General features: G+C 40.9%; 1 protein-coding gene across 2 annotated transcripts; it reads left to right on the plus strand.

The window, feature by feature from the left end:
- The first annotated feature begins 1,545 nt into the window (after positions 1 to 1,545).
- LOC310995272 (spindlin-1-like) lies at positions 1,546 to 21,808 on the plus strand. 2 transcript variants are annotated; one of them, XM_083984280.1, is made up of 8 exons: positions 1,546 to 1,697; positions 7,616 to 7,752; positions 10,373 to 10,477; positions 11,671 to 11,719; positions 11,810 to 11,945; positions 16,733 to 16,850; positions 17,650 to 17,883; positions 21,159 to 21,808. In XM_083984280.1, the coding sequence occupies exons 3-8, from the start codon at positions 10,438 to 10,440 to the stop codon at positions 21,356 to 21,358; spliced, it is 777 nt and encodes a 258-aa protein (XP_083840406.1). In that variant the 5' UTR covers positions 1,546 to 1,697; positions 7,616 to 7,752; positions 10,373 to 10,437; the 3' UTR covers positions 21,359 to 21,808. The 2 variants fall into 2 exon arrangements, with proteins under 2 accessions (XP_083840406.1, XP_083840407.1); XM_083984281.1 differs by having other exon boundaries at positions 11,680 to 11,719.
- Positions 21,809 to 24,263: the final 2,455 nt, after the last annotated feature.

Here is a 24,263-nt window from a genome sequence, read left to right on the forward strand (position 1 = left end):
GTTCTCCTTCTCTGCTGTTGTCTCATCACATCATATCAGATGCATCAATAAAGCTTTGAAAACTCTCACACAACCAACAGCAGACAGACAGAAGAGGTTCACTGCTGAACACAGCAGTGGCAGCGAGAATGAAGGAACCTGGTATTTCCCTCAGGAGTCAGGAGAGACCTTTTTTATCATTCAAAATTAAAATGATGCAAACTCAAACACAAAGTTGGAGGTGTACATTGTATATAATTTTACAAAATCATTTTTATAACTCTCAGGCAAGACAAGAGATGAGTCACAGAGACAGAGGGCAGAGAGGGGGAGAGAACAGAGTAGAGGATGAAAAGAGAAATGAACATACAGAATGTCCATGAGGGTAACCCCTTCGTTGTTTCTCTCTATTTCTAGGTCTCCATGCATGTGACCATTCAACCATTTCTGTTTCAAAGTTCAGCATTCACTGTCCCAGACAATTCTCCTTTTTTCTGTTTTCACAAGTTTATAAAACACAGACACATACTTACACACAATCTGTGTTTATTTAGTGAAAGATAATGGCAACTTAAACTAAGGTGTGGTATTATTGTGACCAATCCAACACAAAGGTGCAATAAACTCAGCTTGTGACATGAGGACAGCTGTGAAGACACTGTCCCCGTCATACAGTTAAACATTTGACTGCCCTTCATGCTCCTCTCTCTCTGTCTGCTCTGTTTCATCTCAGCCTGTCTGTCTCTCCCACTGTCGCATTCAACACCAGGATCTTTTACAGTCTATGACCAGTATGGAGCACTATTCAGCAAGGAAAAACAGCGTAATGCGCCAGTCTGTGCCCTCCTATTTCCTTACAGTTGCACTATTTGGCAGAGAGATGCAGGGGCGGGCAGAGAGTGAAGAGCGTCATGTTCACAGCAATAAGACAGGAAGTGAAGCGGCAAAGTAAAATAAAAGTGAGGTTTTGATTCACACTCTGATTTGACCTCATGCTAACTTCTCTCTCACCTCTGTCATATTTGCTCCCTGTGATCATATTTCGATACAGCCCATATTTGCACTCTGTCTACATTTCTCTTAGCCTTAGTGCTTTGAGACCTCACAGATGTTGACAATTATACAAATAAAATCATTAAACAACTGAAAACATGTTTAGGCAAAAGAAAAATGATTAAGTTAATGTTTTACCAACTATCTTATTTATTATTATTATTATTTTTAATCAAAACTGAAAACATTTTAACTCATCTTCTCAGAATAAAAGTATTGTGTGTAAAAAAAAAAAAACTATTTTATCAACGGATTGGTTGTTGAGCAAGCTTGAACGTCGGCTGGAAACGTCTTGCAATTTACTTGCAACTCTTTTAGTAGGCTGCATTTAGATGGGGGGTATTTCCCTCTTTAAAATGTAAAGTATTTAAATGGGGTTCTTCCTCCCTCTCGTCTTTGTGCTGAAATTGGCTAAAGGTACATAATCTATGCACTGGAACCACAGAGATAAATTGATATCCATTTCCTCATCTGCGCAAGCTCTTTTATTGTGAAAGGCTTGACCGGACGTCTCCCGTTTCCTTGACACTAACTTCACTTTCCAGGGTGAGATGGCCGAGGAGTCTGTGCTGGTTCCTGTCAAGTGAAACGGGCTCTGTGGACAGACAGCAGGAGAGAACCCCGCCGCTCCCCCTCCGGCCGACACTTTTAAATAAACAAGAACGGTAAGACACAAACACACATGCCTGTTGAGCTAGCTAGTCGGCCCGCAGGTAGACAGCCAGAAAGCAACACACAGTGAGCGCTCGTTTCGCCAATCGCGTTCTCCCGCCGAAGGTTGGTCTTGCGGGGGAGGGGCGGGGGGAGACTGAACCCAGTCTGCTGCTGGCTTTCTGTCTGGGATATTTGTCTCTTCCGCAGTCAGCAGTCGGACAGTCCCCCCGTTGTCCGCTTGTCAGAGGTCCCCATGCCCCCCCCCTCCCCACCACCACCACCCACCTGATCTGGAGCTGTATAAAAAAAACAAAAACAAAAACAAAAAACAATATGGCTGACGCTGGTCCTGCAGAACCCGCTTGGTCATTTATCAGTGCATATTATTATGACTATATACACACACACACACACACACACACACACACACACACACACACACACACACACACACACACACACACACACACACACACACACACATGTATTTATATGTATTTATATGTGTCTGAACAATATATGAACTGGTTAAAACAGCTGTCAAAGTGTAGACTCATCATTGAAAACCTTTTTTGAACATTGGACACAGCCTTATCTGCATGTTTTCATGCAATAAAGTCATAAAGTGAGTTCGATGAGATTCTCAAGGATGACGTGAGCGCTCTAGTTTACTGATAGCTACGCCCCTTTTCTAACTCACAACTCAATCTGGTCCTGCAGGGAACAACACACACCTACTGAAAATCCTCCTTTCTCAATGATCTTGGAGCTGAGATCATGAATGATGTCTGTGTCTTCAACTACTGTACTCGTCATTCTGCAAAATGTCTTACTTCAGGATGCATAAATTCCTGAAGCTGACCCTAACCTTTAAGACCTATATAATATGTGACGTCTTTAAATTATTATAAACGTTAGCTCACTTGAAATACGGAATCCCTTTGGAAAGAATAGAGGGTATGCACGTGACGTCACGGTACTCAGAAGTCGCTGTGGAATGTCCACTGAGGCTGTTTTCGAAACCGCATGCTACCGTACTGCCTACTACATACTGCGTTAGCATACTGAATGTGGGATTCAGTATGCTGCTGTTCACACCGCAGTATGCAGTATACAAGTTTCCCAGAATGCATTTCGCGTAAAACAGGCGAAAAGCTGTTTGATTCCCCGCTCTAGCGCTGGTATTACATGTATGTACGGAGCCCGTGATATGTCATGTAATAAAAAAATTATAATTTGTGGCCACGAAATAGCAATTCGTTCCCACGAAATAGTAAGTCGTTCCCACGAAATACCTAATTCGTGGGAACGAATTACTATTTCGTTCCCACGAAATAGATATAACGTGCGCACGAAATGCTAATGTACTCCTGGACACATATGCGCGGATTCCGTGGGCGCTCTGGTGCACGAGCAGCCACACTGACCAGGTTGAGCACCCACTGAGGGGGCACGCCACCAGATGTGCATTTCTCCGTGCCGCCTCGGCCCCTCAGCTGTGTGTCTGTGGGTAGCTTGTGTGTGTGTAGCCTGTGTGAATGTGTGTATTAATCCCTCTGTTCAGCATCTCTGTTAAGATGAATAAACACAAATCGCCGCAGAGCGCGAGCCTGGCACAGAGGTGCGCGCTCTGGCGCATCTGGCACAATCGGTTAATGAATGAATGAAATTCTTTATTCAGTCGCATCACACAATAACATTCTCGACACAAAACATTATCGACAAAATAGTGACTGAAAAGGCACAGGCAGAAGCATAATGCTTATATTAATGCCTGTCCTACATACCAAATGAAGCTACCCAGCATTTTACCATATAAAACATAAAACACAAACATAAAACAACAACTAACAAACAAACAAGCTAATGAACAAACTAAACTAAACCAGAGAAAAAAACAAAACAAACAAACAACAAAAAAACGGAACCAATAAGGTTACCAGTATTTAAATATATTGTAGTAGATACATTTTTAAATAACAGAGAATAAACAAAAAACAAACGGGACCGAAAGGAAACTGGCTCCGCTCCGCGGCTATTTCGCGTCTGACGTCTATGTGAAGCACATGTTGTTATTGATATTGTAGCGTCAGACCGACGTAACTACAACAACATAACACAAACTTATCTGACAGCTCTCACTTCTTCCTCTGCTCCTCCTCACTCACTCACCTACACACACACAGACACACACACAGACACACAGACAGGACTCTGTCTTCCTCACAATCACCCCAGCTCTAATCACTTCACAATCTAATATCGTCATATCGCCCACCCCTAGCCTAAACTGTCTGTTTTTCTTTTTTCGATTTAAGATCGTGATAAAATCGAAATCGTGACTTTATTTTTTAAAAATTGTGATATGATATTTTTCCCATATCACCCACCCCTAAGCGATATTTTTTTTCCCAGGATGGTAGTGGAAGGTCCCGCCTTCTCTGCCTCCGATTGGCTAGATGGGCTCCTTTTTCGACTCTGATTGGCTAGAAGGGCTCTCGCTTGATTGGTTGTTTGTTTTGGTTGTGAAACGGCTGTGAAACGTCGGCAAAGCGTGATAAGTGCTTAGATCTACCTGGACTCTCTCTACTACCAGCCGGCCGGCGGGTTCGAACCCAGAACCCTCTTGCTGTGAGGCGACAGTGCTAACCACTGCACCACCGTGCTGCCCAGGAGAAAATTGTTTAGCGTATTTTCAGAGTGTTTTCCATTAGTTGGTAACTTTAACATGACAGGCTTTGTCATAGTGTGCAGTATTGTGCAGAGTGAGAGTAGTGTGGCGCTGACTGTCCGTATGGAGGAATAAGCCAGGTTCACTCACAGAAGCATATGGCTGCAGTAACATGTGAACTGCGGCTTGATTTGTGAATTTGTGACAAATCTGCGGACGGAAGTGCAGCACAGCTGTTGTTCGGTACGGTAACCAGTTAAATCAGACATCAGTTGGGCCATAACACCGGTATTTTGAAGCAGCAGGGAGCAGTGTGTGTTTTTCTGCCTTGTCCTAAACCAGCGGACAGCGGGGAAGTGGATTGTTTTGACCGCCAGGGGGGCGTTCCATACGGGCCGTGACGTCACATGAAAGCTATCAATTAAAACCCGACCGCCGTGTTGAATCCCGGACCCAACACTGCCAGACTCATAAGCAACGAGCGACCGCGGGGGGGGAGGGGATGAATGAGGGACAAGAGAGATAGAGAGAGAAAAGAGAGTGAATTAGTAGCTATGTGTGCGTGGTGGGCAGCGGCGTCTGACTTTTGAGATAATGTAAGCTACTTCTCACGCATCGCGTTTTCTTTTTATTTCCACCGATGCGAGTCGTCACGCATTTGTACCGATTTTTAATTGTGTCGCGATGCATCGTTACATCCCTACTAACGAGTCAGTGTAATGTGTATGATGTGTTTTAGTGATGTGGCTACAGGAAGGAACCATCACTCCAACCAGCAGCTTCCAGACAGTTTGAGCTGACAGGGATAAATCTGTGAGCTGGGAGAGGAAGAGACTCTGGTCTGGTCATGTTCGGATCACGACTCACACCGTCGGAAAGGAACATTTCTTAAAGCCGGCCTACAATGCTACATCTCCAGGGAGTTCTCACCCTTAAAGGGATAGTTCAACATTTTGGCAAATTTGCCATAATCCCTATAGTCATAGCAGTAGGTCCATTACCTTTAATTGTCAGTGCAAGCTGTTTTTAGATTGGTGGGGCAGGGACACAAGCTGCTCACGAAATGGTGCTTTTGCCTCATTAAATACACAATCCAACAACTCCAAAAGGCTCTTGAGATTGAAAAAAAAAATTCAAATAATTATGAATACGTAGCCTATTAATAATTTATGTTGAATGTTTTGATGACTAATTAGATCTTCCAAAGTTGAACTCTTTATAGACCTAGAGTAGAGTGTGTAATCCTCCCACTGAGAGAAACAGCAGAGCTCCCTGACAGCTCTCAGTGAGCTGCAGGTGAGTCGGCAGGAGAGCGCAGCACCTTCTTTTTTTTCTTTTTTTTTAGTGGAGCCGTCCTTACACACACAGATGTCCATGTAAGTTTGTCATCTGGTCGTCTTTCACGTAAACAGCTCTTTTACAAAGTTTGCAAATTGACTGTGGTTTTTACCTTGTATTTGTGTCACTGTCAGTTTGAAACTAGAGAAAGTTTATTGAAAAGTTACTTTCTCACCGTAATGGATTTAGGAGGGAAAAAAACGATTTAAATCCTGAAACGGATGAAAAAAATGGCCTGAAAAAATCTGAGATTTTACTATAGCCTACTAGGCTGTCTCGCCCAGCCCTATGAGGAGAGCTGTTACATGTGTAAATAGTTGGATAATAATTCCTTATGGTGTGCCTAAACGGATTTTTGAGACAACAGAGTTGCGTGTGTCATAGACTGTGATGGTAGACTACAGAGATTCAGGTTTAGATAAATATAGACCTAGGTATGGTTCGTTATTGCATTATTGTTAAGTTTAATTAAAAGCAACATAATATTCATCTGAGAACTGCTTCTGTTACAAACTCTCTGTCTCTAGCTACAATGGGAAGTGCTGTTATTTTCCCTGTATTTTATTTATTTACATTTAGTGTATTTGGGTCTATAGGACACTCTATAGCGCCAATGACTATTAAAATCCCGACCAGTTTTGTTATTATAATAAGATTTAGTTAATAATAAGACACAAAACGTGGGCAGATTAGTTTTTTTTTCCGAATTGTATACGCTTCATATCAGGGCTCCGTTCATTCTGTCGGGAGTTTATTTCTCCATAAGGGGCGGGGGGGGGGGAGTAATGAAATGGCTCTGTTAAAAAAAGGTTTCTGAACCAAATTTGTATGTGTAAGTGGGTATGCTGATTCTGAAACTGTCCTCTGGGTCAGAAACAAAGGAGTTGAGTATCAGGGTATGTTTTTGTGAGTCACTATATTGAGACATCTCTCTGTTTACTATGGTATGTTGAAGTAGAGAATATTCAGTTGAAACAATAAGCAACAGTAAAGAGCAGGAGAGGTGGGTGGGTGGGGGTTGGTGGTTGAAGTGTGAGATGTGACCGGTGTGACACTTTACCCATGTGACAGGAAGTCCTGGTCTGCTGTAGTTTACTTTACATTACAACATATCATTTATCTGCTATTCTTGTTTTAACAGCAATGTTTTGAGTTTGCCTGAAGGTCTGAAGGTTTTTAAGGTTGAATGACACAGAAAGCAGTTGGGAGGTCAGATCGGTTACATAAGAGCACGCCAGCAGATAAATAATACACTGCAGGTCTTCCTCACAGACTCTACCAATCAATAATTCAAGTCTCATGACAAGGACATGAAACTTTTTGAATCTGATCCACTGTTGGCTGAAGTGATGCTGATCTCTCTCACCAAGCTACTGCTCATTGTTGGTGTTTGATGCAAAGTCCCTCACATTCAGTCACATCAGTAAAAGAAAAGAAACACAACATCTGAATTGTTTGTGGCTTTTCTTCAAACTGTGACAAACAAAACCGATGGTTTGTTGGATTTCTTTCAGCCTGCAGTCAGCGCTGAGCGCACATGCTGTCAAAAAGAGACAAGGAACCAGACAGCATCACTGTATCAGTCAACACAGCGCCCTCTGCTGTTCACACCTAGAAACAAACAGCTTCAATGAAGAGACTCACATTTTTTGATAACATATCAAATCTCAACTTATGATCATGCTGTCTTTTCCACAGCTTTCAGATTCATCTCACAGTCTCCCTGACAAAAAGCTCATCACATGAGTATTACACATGGATATTAAGTGACAGGTGATAATCTATCAGTGATTTAACTACAGAACTTATTTTATTGTTATCAGTGACTTAGAGTCATAGTGAAACACCTGTGGCAGGGCAGAACCTGCTTACAGGCCAGTTATGTCTGAGTTTTGTTGAATTGTGTGTTTTTTGTCACAGGTTTGATCCTGATCTCGTCCTACGGATGTGAAGCCTGAACTCTTGAAGACCAGGAGAAGTGCCCAACATCTCATCACCATTCCTAAATACTTGAGGCAGGATAAAACCTTGCTTTTAATGTTAACCAGCAGTGGAAAGTAAGTACCAACAACTCAAAGATTTTACATGTCTGCACAATTAAGCTTGTTAGTCCAACAGATGCTGTCACAGCCATGACAAAGAGGGAGAGACCACCGTGGCAACAATTAACAAATGTTTATTTAACAATAAATAATAAGATACTGCAACAAAGGACCGGAGCATGGGGTGTGAGTGTCAGTAAATAGGTGTGTAGAGCATGTTGTGTGAGTGTGAGACGTATGTGTGTGTGGGGTGTTGTAAGGTGCATAACACAAAGGTGCAACAAAGTAAACTAAGGACACTGCATCGCCGTCACCGGTACCTGCAGGAGAGGGGAGAAGGAGAGAGAGTGGCTTTATAACCTGGTGACCCCGGGCCCAGGTGTCACCGGCAGGCCTTAGTCAGGAGGGCGTGACCAGCGGTGTGGCACCAGCCCAGCGGTGTGGCACCAGCCCACCGGTGTGGCACCAGCCCACCACTGGGGACGCCACAAGGCCATAATCTCAACGTGATGGAACTTCATATATTCAGTCTAACATTTGATCATGTGATCATGATTGACAGAGGAGTGTAAATGAGTGCTAAACTATTAAAGTTCAGCATTCAAACCTTTTATCCTGTTTTGCAAACATTAAAGGGACAACGAGGAGTTTTGGAAAAGCGAAGTGTTTTCACACTACATTTATGAGCCTCATTTAAGACAGACTCATGTTTTCATTCATCAAGAATTAAAGTCAGAGGTTGGAAGACGATCACATACCGTCGTAGTTCCGACCATAAACGGTGATTCGGCGGCGTTATTCTCATGACTCGCCACGAAACCGAAAGTAAAGAAACGCTGGTCGGCTCGACCAGCATTTCCACCACCACTAATAATAACAAAATAACCATAGAGACAAAACCATAGATTTATCTAAAATTGAGCCATTAACAAGTGGTAACGTAGATTCATCCACATTAACGTGAGACTTTTTTATAACCAAATAGAAACTCCTCGTTGTCCCTTTAACATGCATGCACACCAAACATTAGAAAGTAAATACACACACATATACAGTATATAGGATACAAAAAGCAGTAGCAGTGGTTCCCAACCTTTTTTGGCTCATGACCGCATTTTGACATCACAGATTTCTGGCGAACCCGTCAATCAAGATGCACCAGCTTAGATATTTTAAATGCTGCATTTTATTTGAACTTGATTTATATTTGAGAAAGTTAAAGTATTGAATACAGTTGTTTAAGATTGTGTGTAGTGTTTTTAATCATCATTTTGAAAATAATGACTTCTTAAAAATAAAGTTTAAAATGATATGCTGAAATGGAGCAGGCTAGTGTTGAGGTTGAGCACATTGGAACATGATAACAACACTCCTCCTTTTAAATTATGCTTAGGCCATTTTGCACTAGTATTATATTGTATTTAAATTATGTAGTACTGTATTTAACTTATGTTATGAAAATATATTTCCTCTTTGTTTTTATTATCTATCTATCTATCTATCTATCTATCTATCTATCTATCTATCTATCTATCTATCTATCTATCTATCTATCTATCTATCTATCTATCTATCTATCTATCTATCTATCTATCTATCTATCTATCTATCTATCTATCTATCTATGTATCTATCTATCTATCTATCACTCACAGGATATTGCAACATTGTAGTGGCTGGGAAATTAATAAGTAACATTCTAAATATTTCAATAGCAACAAAACTCAGCATGAGCATATTCAAAGGTATTTAACAGGTGGGTTAAAAGGCTCACTGGAGACAGGCTAGCATGCTAGACGACTGGTCATGTGTTTACTGTAACACAGTGGAGAGGCGTCCACACGGATCCAGTGAAAACCACCCAAAACGCTGTAGTACATCCTCCAGGCCTGTGTGGAGTGTGTGTGGCGCTGCAGCGCTGCCACACACACACACTTCAGACAGAGAAGAAGTCCCTGTTGAAATTCAATAGAAGAAGAAGTTCCCCGCTGTCTTCAAACTCAAACATGGATTAAATGTTGACAGGGAGTCGTGTCAGAGTAAATATGACCATCAGTGATGATTAAACAGACGTGATTCAGCTGCAGCGTCTGAGCGACCTGACGGGAGTCGGCCGTTGTTGTTGTTACGTCCACAGACTGTCACTGTAGCTGCTGCAGCGGTGTGTGTGTGTGTGTGTGTGTCTCAGGTTACAGGTAGAGCGCTGGGGGGTATGACATCATCGTTTCAGAAAACACCTGTATTGGCCGTCCAGACGAAAACGCTGGGGCGACGTTTTCCAATTTTCCCACTCTTGGACCCGTTTTCAAAAAATACCGTTTTCACCCCCTGAAAACGCCGTATCCGTGTGGACGCGAGGCCGATCCGAAGTATTTATCTGGATTCGAAAAAAACAGATTTGTGTGGACGGGGCCTTAAACACCTCTGGTGCTTCTGTGTTCAACAGCTCTTTTGTTCTGCACAGCAGCAGCTCCTTTGAAAAGGGTTTAAGAAAGATTAGAGACAACTTATTTAAGGTTTCTGTTACACAGCTGTAGACGAACTTTGACTGGGTAAACAGTCTTAAATAGGCAAGTGAACAATAGTCAGTGAGTAATTGTTATGAATAATAAATGTAAATATTTCTTTGTTCCAGGCCTGGACAGGTTTGACTTGTAGATGTGTGCCTGGCAGCCTGGCTGCCGCCCTGCCTCCAGATGAATGAGGAACACTCCAGGACACAGAGACACAGCTGATACAGGTCAGAGGTCACAGGCATACTGTATACATTTAACCTGCAGCCTACCCATAGAAGAAGCATTGTTTCTGTTGTTTTGATTTCTTTTTTGTGATTTTTTTTTCAATTAATGAATTTTGTATAAAATCTAATTGAGTTGAGTTCACCCAAAAAAAAATGTTCTGCCTGTGTTCTTGCAGTAGAGCTGTCTTCCTGACTGTTCCCCAGGAGTTTAACTGAGAAAAGAAAAAGTCATTGTGCATAGTGATGAGGGCTTAAAAGTCTCAGTAAAATAAATCTTTTTGACATAGTTCAGTCCTTAAGCATTGATTTCCATCTTTAAAGGGGACATATTATGGAAATATGACTTTCTGAAGGCTCTTTAACATACATTCAGGTGTTTGTCTTGTCTTCTGGCCCCCAAAATATGAAAATTGACCAAAAAATCTGTAATTTTCAGGCTCTCTAGGTTGAAATCCATGTGGTTTTATGAGCTCAGTTCTCTTCCAATGATGTAACTAGTTTTTGAATTTGCATAATCCCACACCTACCTAGTACCAGTAGAAGGGGCGGGGTGAGCAGTGGTTCATTTGCATTTAAAGGGACAGTCACTGAAAGCAGCCGTTGTGAACAGGGCTGTTTAGAGAGGATGAAAAGAGCTGTGATGTTTGATCCTTGGGGGATTTTGACCAAACCTGGCAGAAAGTTTCCATATAGTGAAAATTAATCTGAGGGCATGGCTGTTGCAGTATCCTGTATTCCTAACAGGAAGTGCCTTTAGCTCCATTATGCACCGGCCACTTTGCCTCACTTGCTGCCCTGCTCCTCATGCCACACTGGGCTTTGGGGTCTAGGATCTGAATGAGTAGGTGTTTGCAGTTTGCCTCAGTGCAAAAGTTTTTTAGGAGGACTGAGGAAAAACCAGATTATGATCTGAGCTGCTGGGTGGTGAAGCAGCGTAGGTCTCTTTGGCATGTGCATTCTACAGATTATCATTTGCTCCATCAATTGCAGAACCAGTCCTCTACCTTCATTCTTTACATTTGCTCAGGTGTCTGGCTGCTTGTACTGCCGCAAAGCTTCACAGTTTCATCCAGTTCATCACACTTGTCATTCAGGGAGTCAGTCTTGCAGCGGTGTAGAGGTGATTCTTGTTTTAGTTTTGCCAGAAAGTTGTAATCTGCCCAAACGATAAACATGCTTTCTTTTCTCCTCAGGGCATGCAGGTGTTTCTGCAAATATGATGAAGAAAAAGAATCCCCATAAGTGAGTTTAGCATCATTCACCATGACCAACATGACCTCACTTGTCTCTAGCAGATCATCTTGACTGTTTTTTTTTTGTGTCACTGTGAAGGAAACACAAGAGCAGCCTGGGTCCCCCCACCAAAGTTCTGTCACAGCCTCGACGCAACATTGTCGGCTGCAGGATCCAGCATGTGTGGAAGGAGGCAGGAGGCCACGTGATCTGGAAAGGAACAGTGCTCGATCAGGTAGTGAGGAATGAATGGAGTTTAGGGACAGTATTGACTATTTAACCGTTAACCAACCATTAATCAGTTACATGATTAAAACTACAAGTTTACATTTAACCTGTTGGTTGTTTCTGATCTTTATTTCCTGAGAGTGGAGCAAGAGAAGGAGGTTTCGGTGTTGTCTTTGTTGGACTTTCTAATGTATAATGTATATCTTAAATTATAAGATTAGGCCATTAAGAACATTTCCGCACATTTAAGAATAAAACCCTTCTCATTGAAAAAAACATTTGTTTTATTGGTGTTTTTTCTCACAAACATTCATTCATTATAAAGTGTACATTTTAATTTAGCTGGGTAACAGTTAAAGGGATAGTTCAACATTTTGGCAAATTGGCCCATTGCCGTAATCCCTATAGTCATAGCAGTAGGCTCGTTACCTTTAATTGTCGGTGTAAGCTATTTTTAGAACAGCGGAGCGGAGCAGCAGGCTGCTCAGAGCTACGCTACGGAGGCTAAAGGAATTTCTTGGTTTCCCTCATCAAACTCATCACAGGCATGAAAATCACTCACCTTTCGGCGAAATTCGCCGTTTTGAAACCAAAATAGATGACCTACGTGAATTGTGCAGATCCAATGAGAAAATATTTGGGGGGGGGGGGTTAAGTGGTAAGTGATCAGGATTTGGAGGTATAGATTACGAAAGTGTTGAATTGAGAAGAGGAAAAAAAGTAGAAGTAAAAACACCCACAAGCGCGAGAGCACCTGATTGGGTTGTGAATTGTACTGTGCAGTCCAGAGCGGCGGCAGCGGTGACGCTGCTGCGAAGTCGCCGCATTGTAATTTGAGCTGTTACAGCGCGACCTGTCCATGTGCCTGCGTTTGTGTGTTTGTGTGTTTGTGTGTGCACCAACGTGCTAGAGAGAGACGGCCGCCACAGACTCGTTAATTAATGCAAACACTGCTGGTTGATAAGTTTGGTTTTTACTAGCATGCATGCGCACTTCTCTCTCTCTCTCTCTCAAGAGAGAGCAGAGTCAATTTGTGGCTTGGTCTTGATTCTGTGGCGCTGCACCACCATAGACTGTATAGAAAAAGTGCACCACACATTGGTCTACGTATGGGAAACAATAGGTGTGTGTTTGAGTAAAATGATTGTTTATGTTTAATTTTATAAACTACTGATAACAATTTCTCCCAAAAGTTACAACTGGTCAAAATAACAAAAAAAGATGCAGTGTTTTCAGACCTCAAATAATGCAAAGAAAACCAGTTGATATTCATTTTTAAACAGACCACTAATGTTTTAATTTAGGAAGAGTTCAGATTAATATTGATGGAAATATCAATTTTAATCCTGCAGCAGCAGGGATTGATTATTTACTGATGCATAATAGTTCTAAGATTTTCTATTAAAATAAAGTCAATAATGACATTTTTTGTGTTCTCTTAGTATTTGGAAAATTATCAAAAAACATGTTGGTACCGATACGGGTACCAACATGTTGGTATCGTGACAACACTAATAACGTTATACTGTATAGCATAATGTGACCATACTTTATTATAAACTCATACTGTCTTGTAGTTCTGCTTGAATTTATTCTCAAAATGCATCAGATTGATGCTTTCAAATATGAAATATTAAAAATGTTCTTACGGGGGAGCATGCCCTCGGACCCCCCTACAGGGGTCGGATCCTTCTCACCTTTTTCACCCATGACCCGTTTTCATGTCTGTCATCAAATACACAAACCCAAAACTCCAAAACGCTGTCATGGACAAGTTGTGACCTGCACAATCACCACACTATGAGATAATAATGGAACCTTACAAAACGGAGCCGTTTTCGAGGTAAATACAGAGTCTGCTTGCTGAATAACTGTCCCTGAACGCAACGCGCATCAGCGGTTTTGCATGAATTTACCTCTAAAACCGCTACGTCTCGTTCCGTTCCGTTATTATCTCATAGTGTGGTGAATGTGCAGCTCACAACTTGTCCACAACAGCGTTTTTGAGTTGTTGGGTTGTGTATTTGATGAGTTTCCCTTAGCCTCAATAGCGTAGCTCTGAGCAGCTCGCCGCTCTGCTCCGCCGTTCTAAAAATAGCTTGCACCGTCAATTAAAGGTAAGGAACCTACTGCTATGACTATAGCGATGATGGCAATGGGCCAATTTGCCAAAATGTTGAACTATCTCTTTAATGCTTTTTATCAATGGTTCATTCCTACTGTCCAGTAATAGACAGGGAGTCCATATTAAACATGTGCTGCTCATTCTGTCTACATACACCTGTGCGGTGCGGTGCTCTGCTACACCTGTTTTCAGCAAACTGAAAGACGTTTTGTTGTAATACATAATTAAAGGGGGAAAATTTGTGGATATAGATACAAGATTTTTTTTTTTTTTTAGTACACCTTTCTTTAAAGGTTTCATACAATATAAAAGTGGATAGCTATCCACATAGTGTGATTGTTAGGCAAGTTCTATATTAATACTGTGAAAGTCTGAAAGGCTTAGTCCACAGAAAAATGCACAACCTGCATTCAGAAATTGAATCTTTTTTTTAATTATTATTATTATTATAATAACCCCACCACCACCCCCCCTAATGTGGACCTTATTTTTTTCTTTTTCTTTCTTTCTCATTAATTTCTTTTTCTTTTTTTTTCAATTTTAAGAAAAGAAAAAAAGACAGTAATCAGGTGGCAGTAACATAAAAACCCTTCAACATCACAAAACATAGGGGCGGACAAAATACAAACAAACAAAAAAACAACAACAAAACAAAAACAAACAAACAAAAAATTAATAATAATTCACTCTACAGCAACCAAAAAAAGAAACAACAACAAGCACAAAAACAAAAACATACAAAACAATAAACTATATTGAATCTTCATCCCAAGTTTTTGTTATTGCGAGGATTTCCCATCTTTTTCTCTCTGCACTATTCTTCTTGTTTTTTGGCAGTATCTTTGTTTTTTTTTTGTTTTTCACTTTCACCAGTGCAGTTGAACGACAAACAGAACATCAACAGAAACAGACAACATTGGAGCTGCACTGCACCACACAAGTCAAGTTCCATTAACGTCAAAGCACCACAAGTCTACTGTCGGAGCAGCAAGGGTTCCCGTCTGAGCATTACATGAAAACATCAGACATGACATCCTGAACATATGACAAGGATCCACAACTACAAACAAACAAACCCCATCAACAGTAAAACCAAACTATAAAGAAGGACAAAAATGATACAAAAAAGCAGCAACATCAACCACAAACACAGCAACAAAACAACAACAACAACAACAACAACAACAACAACAAAAAGACAATAAAGGTGAAGAAAAATAAAAAATAATGGTAGAAAGAAAGTAAAACGGCCCTCCATTACAATTATAACCATTTTAGGGTAAAGACCAACCTTCACCCTGGCTCAAAATTTCCCACCCACATTCGAAGATTACACTTTGTTCTTTATTTCTGCTAATGTCTTTTTCGAGTGTCCACTGAAATTTTAGGAATATTTTGAAACTTTCTAGATTCAATTGTTGTCTTTTTGTAGCTCGGAAAATAAAAGCTTTTCCAACCATACTAATAATATTATTCAGGTCTTTTCCTTCTGCACTGTCTCTTAAATCACCAAAAATTATAGTTAAAGGGCAACAATAGATATTTAAACTGTGAACCGAAATCCATTTTCCTACTTGATTCCAAAATAGTAGGGTTAGGAACAGGTGGCTCTGTTATTTTTTTTTCAAACATATAAAACTGATACATTTTTTCTATTTATTTTTCTCTTGTTTACCCATGTCCTATCTTTAATTACAGGGCAGCATACTAATTGTTCCGGGCTTGATAGTAGTTTCCTTTTCCAAAACTGAGGAATAGCTGCCCTGAGCTGATTATATGTCAAAGAGTCACAGACATTACTATATGCATCTGTAATTTCCCCTTTATTATTTAAAAGGTCATTTACAAATAATATGCCCTTTTCAAACATTGGTTTGATTAAAAAAAAACACAAATTGTTCATCAAAATATTACTATTGTACCACAACAGTTGATTTTGGATTTCATAACAGGTATTAGGTTGATGATACTATCACTATGACTTCTTCCAAAAAGACCGATAAATAAGGATAAGCTTTTCTTTTTAATAATGCAAGCTGAAAACCAGTTAACTGAAAATAAGGATACAATTGTTTGGAAAAAAGAGGGTGAAAGGTCATCAATAACTTTGCTGAAAACCACTGAGGATTTGAGATAAGTTTAGGCACAAGGGATGCCTTCAAAGAAAAATTAAGTGATGTTAAGCTCACCATTTTTAGCCCACCATAACTGTACTCATTACACAGGTAACCACGCTCTATTTTGTCTGGTTTACCATTCCATAAAAAATCAAAGGCCATCTTTTCATATTTCTTAAAATGGTCTTCCTTTGGTGAAGGCATTGCCATAAGAATATAAACAAATTTGGGAATTACTAAAGCATTTAATATTGTTATTTTTCCATATAAAGTTATTTTAACCCAACTAATTAAAGAGGGGCCAAAATTATAATATTCTAAACATCTGTAAATAAAGTCCAAACGTATTTTGTCGAAAGCTTTCTCAAAGTCTACAGAGAACATCAGAGCAGGGATGTTTTTTTGGTTATAATGTTCAATGACTTCTATTATTTGTCTAATATTATCAGTAATAGACCTACCTTTTAAGAACCCACATTGATCTGGGTGTATAGTGCTTGGTACAAGAGATACAAGAAAATTAGTGTATTTTTCTGTGTGTGTTTGAACCAGGTGCCAGTGAACCCAGCTCTTTACCTGATAAAGTACGATGGCTTTGACTGTGTTTATGGTCTGGAGCTTCATAAAGACGAGAGGGTTCAGGGGCTGGAGGTGCTCCCCGACAGGCTGGGTAAGGCTGACCGCATGCTAAATGCTAGTGAATTTGCTTGTTAGTGCTGGTAGACGTCAAGAACATGTTAAAGCGATAGTTCAACTTTTTGGAAAATTCACCTATTGCCATAATCTCTATAGTCATAGGAGTAGGTTCATTACTTTTAAATGTCGGTGCAAGATGTTTTAAGATCGGCGGGGTGGGGGAGTACTTTCACCTTTCCCTCATCAAACTAAATACACAATCCACACTATGAAATAATAACGTATAAATATGTAACATTACGACACATAAAGCAAATACTTGTGTTTTTGAAGTCACTCCGCCCAGCAGCCGTGTCTGGAAAGTAGTTCCGGCTATGCATTTGCCTTGAAAATGTTTTGGAGTTGTTGGATTGTGTATTTGATGAGTTTGATGAGGGAAAAGCAAAAGTACCATGCGCCTCCGTTGCCTTAGCTGAGCAGCTCGCATCTCTGCCCCGCTGATCTAAAAATAGCTTGCACTGACAATTAAACTACCCGTATGACTATAGGGATTATGGCGTTAGGCGAATTTGCAAAATGTTGAACTATCCCTTTAAGAACGTGCTAATACCAGGATACACACTTTTGATCTAACTAACATTTAACTAACATTAACATGACTTAAATTTTGGCACTACTGTCTAGATAGTGGTAATGATGGAGAACAACATGTTCTGTCCATTAGTTTTGCTCTCTGGTGTGCATTGGTTGTACATAGTGCTAACATGGTATAGATCTTTATCTAATATTGAAGATTTATATTTATATATGAATATTTATTTTGATCCTTGTAGCTAAATCCCGCCTGACAGACGTCAGCCTGGCAGATACCATGATAGGTAAAGCAGTGGAGCACATGTTTGAGACAGAGGAAGGTCCAAAGGAGGAGTGGAGGGGGATGGTTCTGGCCCGAGCTCCCATCATGACCACCTGGTTTTACATCACCTATGAGAAAGACCCAGTCCTGTATATGTACCAGCTGCTGGACGACTATAAAGAAGGAGACCTCCGCATCATGCCTGACTCCAGTGAGTCATCTTTTTATTCAAGATGGGGGTTTATACTACCACTATACATATTAGAAGCAAGTTCCAGGCTCTAAAGTTCTTGTAGGGTCTTAACACCTTGAGGGTGGTTGTGATGAGTCATGAGATCATAGATATATACAAAAGAAGACTAGATGACTCACCCAGCGCTGCTGTCCAATGACATGGCGTCACCACACAGCCACCATCTTGGCTCGGTCTGCTCGCTCCCTCAGAGCATTATGTCTATGGTGCTTGTTCTACTAAAATAACCAGAACTTGCTCACTTTTTGACCAATTTTCAAACACTTTGGTTTATTATGAACTTCAGAAATGCAGATATGATACTGCATACCATAATTTCCGGACTATAAGCCGCTACTTTTTTCACACGCTTTGAACCCTGCAGCCTATACAACGATGCAGCTAATTTATAGATTTTTACTGACTAACGGCCTCCGGGGGGCGCTCTAGCAGGAAGCGCAAGTAGGACAGACATGTGGGGAAATATTATGCGCCGAAGAAGACACTAGTTTTGAGTTTTGGTGCAGTGTTTTATTTTCTAACCAGGCATGTTACTGTCGTGTTGGTGCCGTACTGCCGATTTTCAGGCACAGTTTGAAAAAAAGCATAGGCAGGATTTCTCCTGTGGCTCTGCTACATTTTTACCTTCATTAAAAAGCTCTGGAGTAATTGTGATCGTTAACTACATGACTTGTGACTTGTTACAGTGAGAACGGAGGCTCTCTGTCTCACCTGGTGTCTCACTGAAAACCAACCTTCAACATCAGTGTAGTAGCTGGTCACCGCCCCGGTGTCCCAGCTCTCGTCTCTGCACCGCAACACAAACGCGCTCCGTAACCCGTAATCTCTTGTTCATGACGGTTAAGACTGCACAAACACACGTCGTAACATCGTTTATATTATGTAATGTTGTCTACCGCTCCATTTATTGATTTTTTGCCGGCTTCGTTGTCAACAAATGCACATGGCTGAGAAGAGCATAACCGAAACAGCTGAAAAGCGAGCGGACTGCACAGTTCCACATATCATGTCTTTCTGTGTAAATATCTCATGTTACAACATGAAAAACCTGCGGCTTATATTCAAGTGCGGCCTTGATTAAAAAGCGTGTGTACATGGTGGCCGTTCAGATACAGCGTCTTTTGCGTGCATTACTTTCAATGTAGACGCGCATCATGTGCGCTCACAACCCAAAGCGACGCCATAGTGGTGCACATTCGGTGCGACGCGCTTGTTTTTTCGTGCACATCCGACCTGCTTCCCCCTCCGGTGTCCGGTCTCTGGTTGTGTCTCTCCTGTTTCACACGGAACCGACCCGGTGTCTAAGCGCGGCGACCAAGCTTTGATAAATACAGCGTGTCGTGACCTCCCGTGTTTCAGCCGGGTCGATACTGCCGAGAGTTTTCCGCTCCTAAAGCTGACATGTGGTCGGGTCACAGTCTCACAGTGCACCCTAAATGAATATAAACTTCAACCTTAAAGCTCTCTGTCTGTCCACCGACTGTCCTGACCTGTCCCTGAACATCACACAGGGACAACATGGAGCTTCCTGTGTGACTGTATATTGACTTTTAATGTTTACATCAGGATGAGATCAACAAATCAGTATAATACTGTGATTAAAGTAGTTGAATAATAAGATATAGTTCATATCAGAGTTAATATCATAATAATGGTGCAGTGGCAGGAAAGACCAATTCACCAAATATTGTGTTGTGTCATAACAAGTTACTGCTTGTGTCTGTTGATTAAAAAAAAAAAAAAAAAGTTGCAATATTTCCATGTAAGACCCATTCTGGGTCACAATAGAAGTCAACTTTAAAGCAGAAGTGAGTGATCCGGTCGTTTTCGCTAATGCTGCGTTCCAGGCAGGCTTTTGAAATCATAAATTACAGCTTCAAGTCACAACTTACGACTTTGTAGCGTTCCAGGCAACACACTCGTGTTTTTCCGACCTGTTTTACCGGTGAAAGTCACTATAACGGCCACTCGTAACGTCCGACCCGTGAAATCGTACCAGTACGTCTTTTTGTACAGTCTATGTACCAGATCGAACTGGTACGACTTCACAGGTCGGAAAAAAACGAGTTTCCTTGAACGCACCATAACAGTCCTCGTCCCTACGTCGCCACATTCACGGCGTCCCTTGGCTGCACACACAGCCCTGCATGCCGTTCTCTCTCCTCATTGGATAAAAACTGTAGGATACGATAAATGTTTTCTCCTCGACTGAGAGCAGAGCAGAGTGACTGACAGACCCGTGTTTCAGACCAAACACTCTATGTAAGTGATTGCTGTCGGAAGATATAACTATTTAAGACTTATATTAACACAAATATATCACTTACTTCTGCTTTAAGTCAAAGGGAAAATGTTTGGTGATTTTACTGTTCTCAAATCACACTGGACCCTCAGCATTATTTCAGGGTTAAATAATGTGCTACTTGAACATTTTCATTGTGCTCCTAAAGTAAACCAACAAATGCTTGTATAAGCCGTCCCGCGCACACAGGCCTTTGCCACCTTGGTCTCAAAAAAACCCAGGGAAAACCATGTACAAAATGTATTTTCTTTAAAAATTTAGCTGGTGCGGCTTATATTCAGGTGCGCTCAATAGTCCGGAATTTACGGTACTTAAAATCACAAATAATTGTAATTTTATTTATGAAAGTAACATTACAGTAACATTATGCAAATATTCAAAACTATAATAGTAATTAATAGCTTAATAGCTATATACCATCAAAATTCCACCAAATTATGAGGCGTTCTTAGTGCAGATGGCTGGATCACCCATCTACTGCAGCCAGAGCCAGAGCAAGATGGCCGCCTGTCAGTTACATCTGCGCGTAGTCCGATCCGCCCCCTTGATTGTGATCCCATGACCCTGATGACAGAGGATCTGCACAGACTACTGTGGTAGTTTTATCCATTTTACAGGCATCCAACTAGGATTAAGACAAAATCCAACATCACTGTAATAGAACAAAACGTATGTTTAATTGAATTATTCTATTTTAATTGAATAATTAAAACATAAACATCCTTATTGAAAACTAACAGAATGGGTTTAATTCTGACATAATACCAAACAAATACCTCTGTATCAGCCACATCACCCAGGGCAAGGGATTACAGCTAAGGTCATGGCTGTTATATTCTAGGACATCGTTAGTACGTTTTTCATTGATTGGTTTTGTGTCCCTTGTTATTGTTGTATATCTTATATTTTGTCCTTCTCTCCCTCTCTGTAGACGACAGTGTCCCGGCAGAGAGGGAGCCTGGTGAGGTGGTGGACAGCCTGGTGGGCAAACAGGTGGAGTACGCCAAAGAGGACGGCGGCAAACGAACGGGCATGGTCATCCACCAGGTGGAGGCCAAACCCTCTGTCTACTTCATCAAGTTCGACGACGACTTCCTCATTTACGTCTACGACCTGGTCAAAACTTCGTAAGCTCAGCCGACGTCCTGAGCTGCCCCCCCCCCCCCCCCCCCCCCGACAGAAACTAAATGCAGATCATGTTGAAACATCCGAAGCGTTTTGATCCAGTGCTCGTCCCTCAGTCCATCAAACATAAAGACAAACTCAGAAGAATGTTTGCTTTTTTTTGCTGCAGAAGAACACAGAATAGATTCTTTTTGAGGGTGCTGGGTTGAAGTCAAAGTCTTTCATCTGTGACCAACTTAGATTCTTAGCATAGAAGAGATGAATCAGTCTTGTTTTTACATCACCTGTTACCAGGTCCCCAACTGTTTGAAGCCCCTAGATAGTTAAATAGAAAAAAAAAAGTTTTCCAAATAACTCTTTATAATCTCGCTTTTTAAACAACATCTAAAGAAACTAACCCTTCAAAATCATTGTTAGAGTCTGATTTCATCCAGTGAACTGGATGCAGTGGAAAATGATGTGTCACAGTGAAGATGTAAATGAAAAATCTCTTCTGTGCTAAGAAGCATGATGAGAATGATCAGGAGTTACCGGCAGCATGGAACTGATGAAACTCAAAAGTCTTATAAGATTTTTTTAGTCATGTTTCCAACATGAACAAACAAACCTAGCTGCAGAAAGTGACTCAGTGTAGAGCTGATTGGTGGAAGGGGCTTCAAAAAGACAGACTGGGGGAAGGTGAATTCTTGAACTAGAAGAAACACACACCTGCTATCATGAAGACAAGAGAGAGCTGGTGGAGCTTATAAGGATAGGATCACCTCGATGTGGGAGCCCATTTCTTACAGGAAAAAAATAGACAAGTGGTAAGAAATGACCAAACAAACGTACTAATGGCAAGTCAACATTATGAGATATGGAGTCAAAATTGCAAGAAAACAATGAGGTTGTTAAAACACTAAAGGAAGACAAAAGTAGAATTCTATCTGAAGTTTGACCACCTGAGTCTCAAGATTTTACTTGTCTTCATTTTAGTTTTAAGTAGTAAAACTAAATTTGCATTTGAAATGTTCTTCGATCAAACGTTCAGTAAGTAACTTTAGTGATTTTATGTTTACTAAAATGTGTTTGTTTCTCTGGTGGAAATGAGCCCCCATACAACGGCCAGGAGTGTAAAGGAACAAGACTAAATCTGCAGGTCGATGGACTCTTAACACCCGGAGTCTTTTGGGAGTACCCCACATGTTGGCTGATGAGTGGGATCCTGTTCTACTTGTACAGAGCTAAATGAGACAGACAGCTTCATCACATAGTGCAGTTTCTATAGGCTCCATTTCACTAACTTCAAATGAGCACCGATGATGGTCAGCAGATCTTCATCTAAAGTCATCTGCAGTTAAAACAGATTTTTTTTCCCCTTTTGCTTTTATCATTGCCAAACACCCTTCCTGTTGTGAAGTTGTTTGATGTTAAGGACAATCGGACAGCTGTCTTGTGTTTTCACTAAAGCCTTTGGAATTGCTGTTGTGGTACCTTTTCTAAATCATTTGTGAAGGAAGAACAAAGCTGAAAGATTGGCCCAAGTCCTTTCAGTATTTGACCGTTTTATGTTTGTGTTTAATTGTTTGTTTCAGATCAGCAAGCACCCAGATGTGCAGTTTCATAAGTTCTCTTCCTCCACAGCACAGTGATGTATTCTCTGTCAAATGTGAAAATACTGAGGATTTGAGAGACTGACAAAGAGATGAGAAGAATAATCTGTGGACAGTCCATGTGTGTTGTCACACTGTGTGTCAGTCGATGACGTTTTGAGAGGTGTGACGTTCTCCTGGCCTTCTGAGAGGTGTGACGTTCTCCTGGCCTTCTGAAGAACAGTGTGTGTGAGAGCCGTGAAGATAATGTGGTCCTCTCCACAGCGTTCATGCAGTAGGAGCGAACACATCATGTGAAGAGATTAAGAAGCAAAGACAAAGTTGAAACCTTTTTACTTTATTGGGATTCACTCAAGACTGAAGGGTTTTCATAAATTTGTGTTCTCTGCTGATTTGCACTTGGGGTTTGTGAGTTAACGGTTGATTGAAGTATGAGGTTGGAGCCGGACTGACCTCCCAAATAGACTTGCTACTTTCACTTTAAATATTTTATCAGCCAGCTACATTTTCAGAGGGAACAACCCTCAAAGAGCCTTCATCAAAGTTAAAGTTAAATGGTGATTATTGTCAGTCTTGTTTTTGAGGTTAAACCTTTTAAAATGCAACAGTAACTGGTAATTCCTACCCGTCAGGTGAGGTTTTTGAGCAAAGCATTGTGGGGGATTGCTCAGCGGAGTCGGTGCAATGAACAGGTTTCCATGTGATAGCCTCAGTCTGTGCGGTTCCTGTGACGTGGTGGGTTGCAGAGGCAGATTGGACTCTTCCAGGGATCTGAAGGTTTCTGCACTTGCGTATTTTTTTTTTTTTCTTTAACGAGAATTATTATTGTGATCATCTCAGCAGGCACAATGTTGATTAACGAGAGAACTCGTCTCCACAAAGACTTGTTTCACAGCGAGGTTATGTTCAGTTCCGCCGGTTCATTTCACTATTTTAATGAAAACAGATTATCGTTTAATGTTTGAATGACATCGGCCTTCTATCATCCTTCTGCCTTGTTATTGCTTTTGTATGTTTCCAAATGTATGTTAATAATTTTTATTGCTAATGGAAAACCTAATGGCTCGGTGTGCTTTGTTTTCTTTACATCACGGTTCACCTTCACAATTTGATATGACACTGTTCTGTTTATCACCAGGTTGGAGAACTGAAACGAGAATTATGTTTCAGTGACGGAACATTACGATCAACGTTTTAATTATTCAATAACCACAGAAGATTTTAGGAATCTTTGTCAAAAAACATTTGTCAGTTTGTTTTTTAATAGGATAGCTGAGAGAGACAGGAAATGGGGAGGCAAAGAGAGGGGGAAGGACATG

This window comes from Trachurus trachurus (genome assembly GCF_905171665.1).
Source record: "Trachurus trachurus genome assembly, chromosome: 12".
Taxonomy (NCBI): domain Eukaryota; kingdom Metazoa; phylum Chordata; class Actinopteri; order Carangiformes; family Carangidae; genus Trachurus; species Trachurus trachurus.

Coding starts and splice junctions, on each gene's coding strand:
- LOC310995272 (XM_083984280.1), top strand. CDS start 10,438: ATGAGGAACACTCCAGGACACAGAGACACAGCTGATACAG. Junction 10,478..11,670: donor CAGAGACACAGCTGATACAG/GTCAGAGGTCAC, acceptor TTTTCTCCTCAG/GGCATGCAGGTGTTTCTGCA. Junction 11,946..16,732: donor AAGGAACAGTGCTCGATCAG/GTAGTGAGGAAT, acceptor TGTTTGAACCAG/GTGCCAGTGAACCCAGCTCT.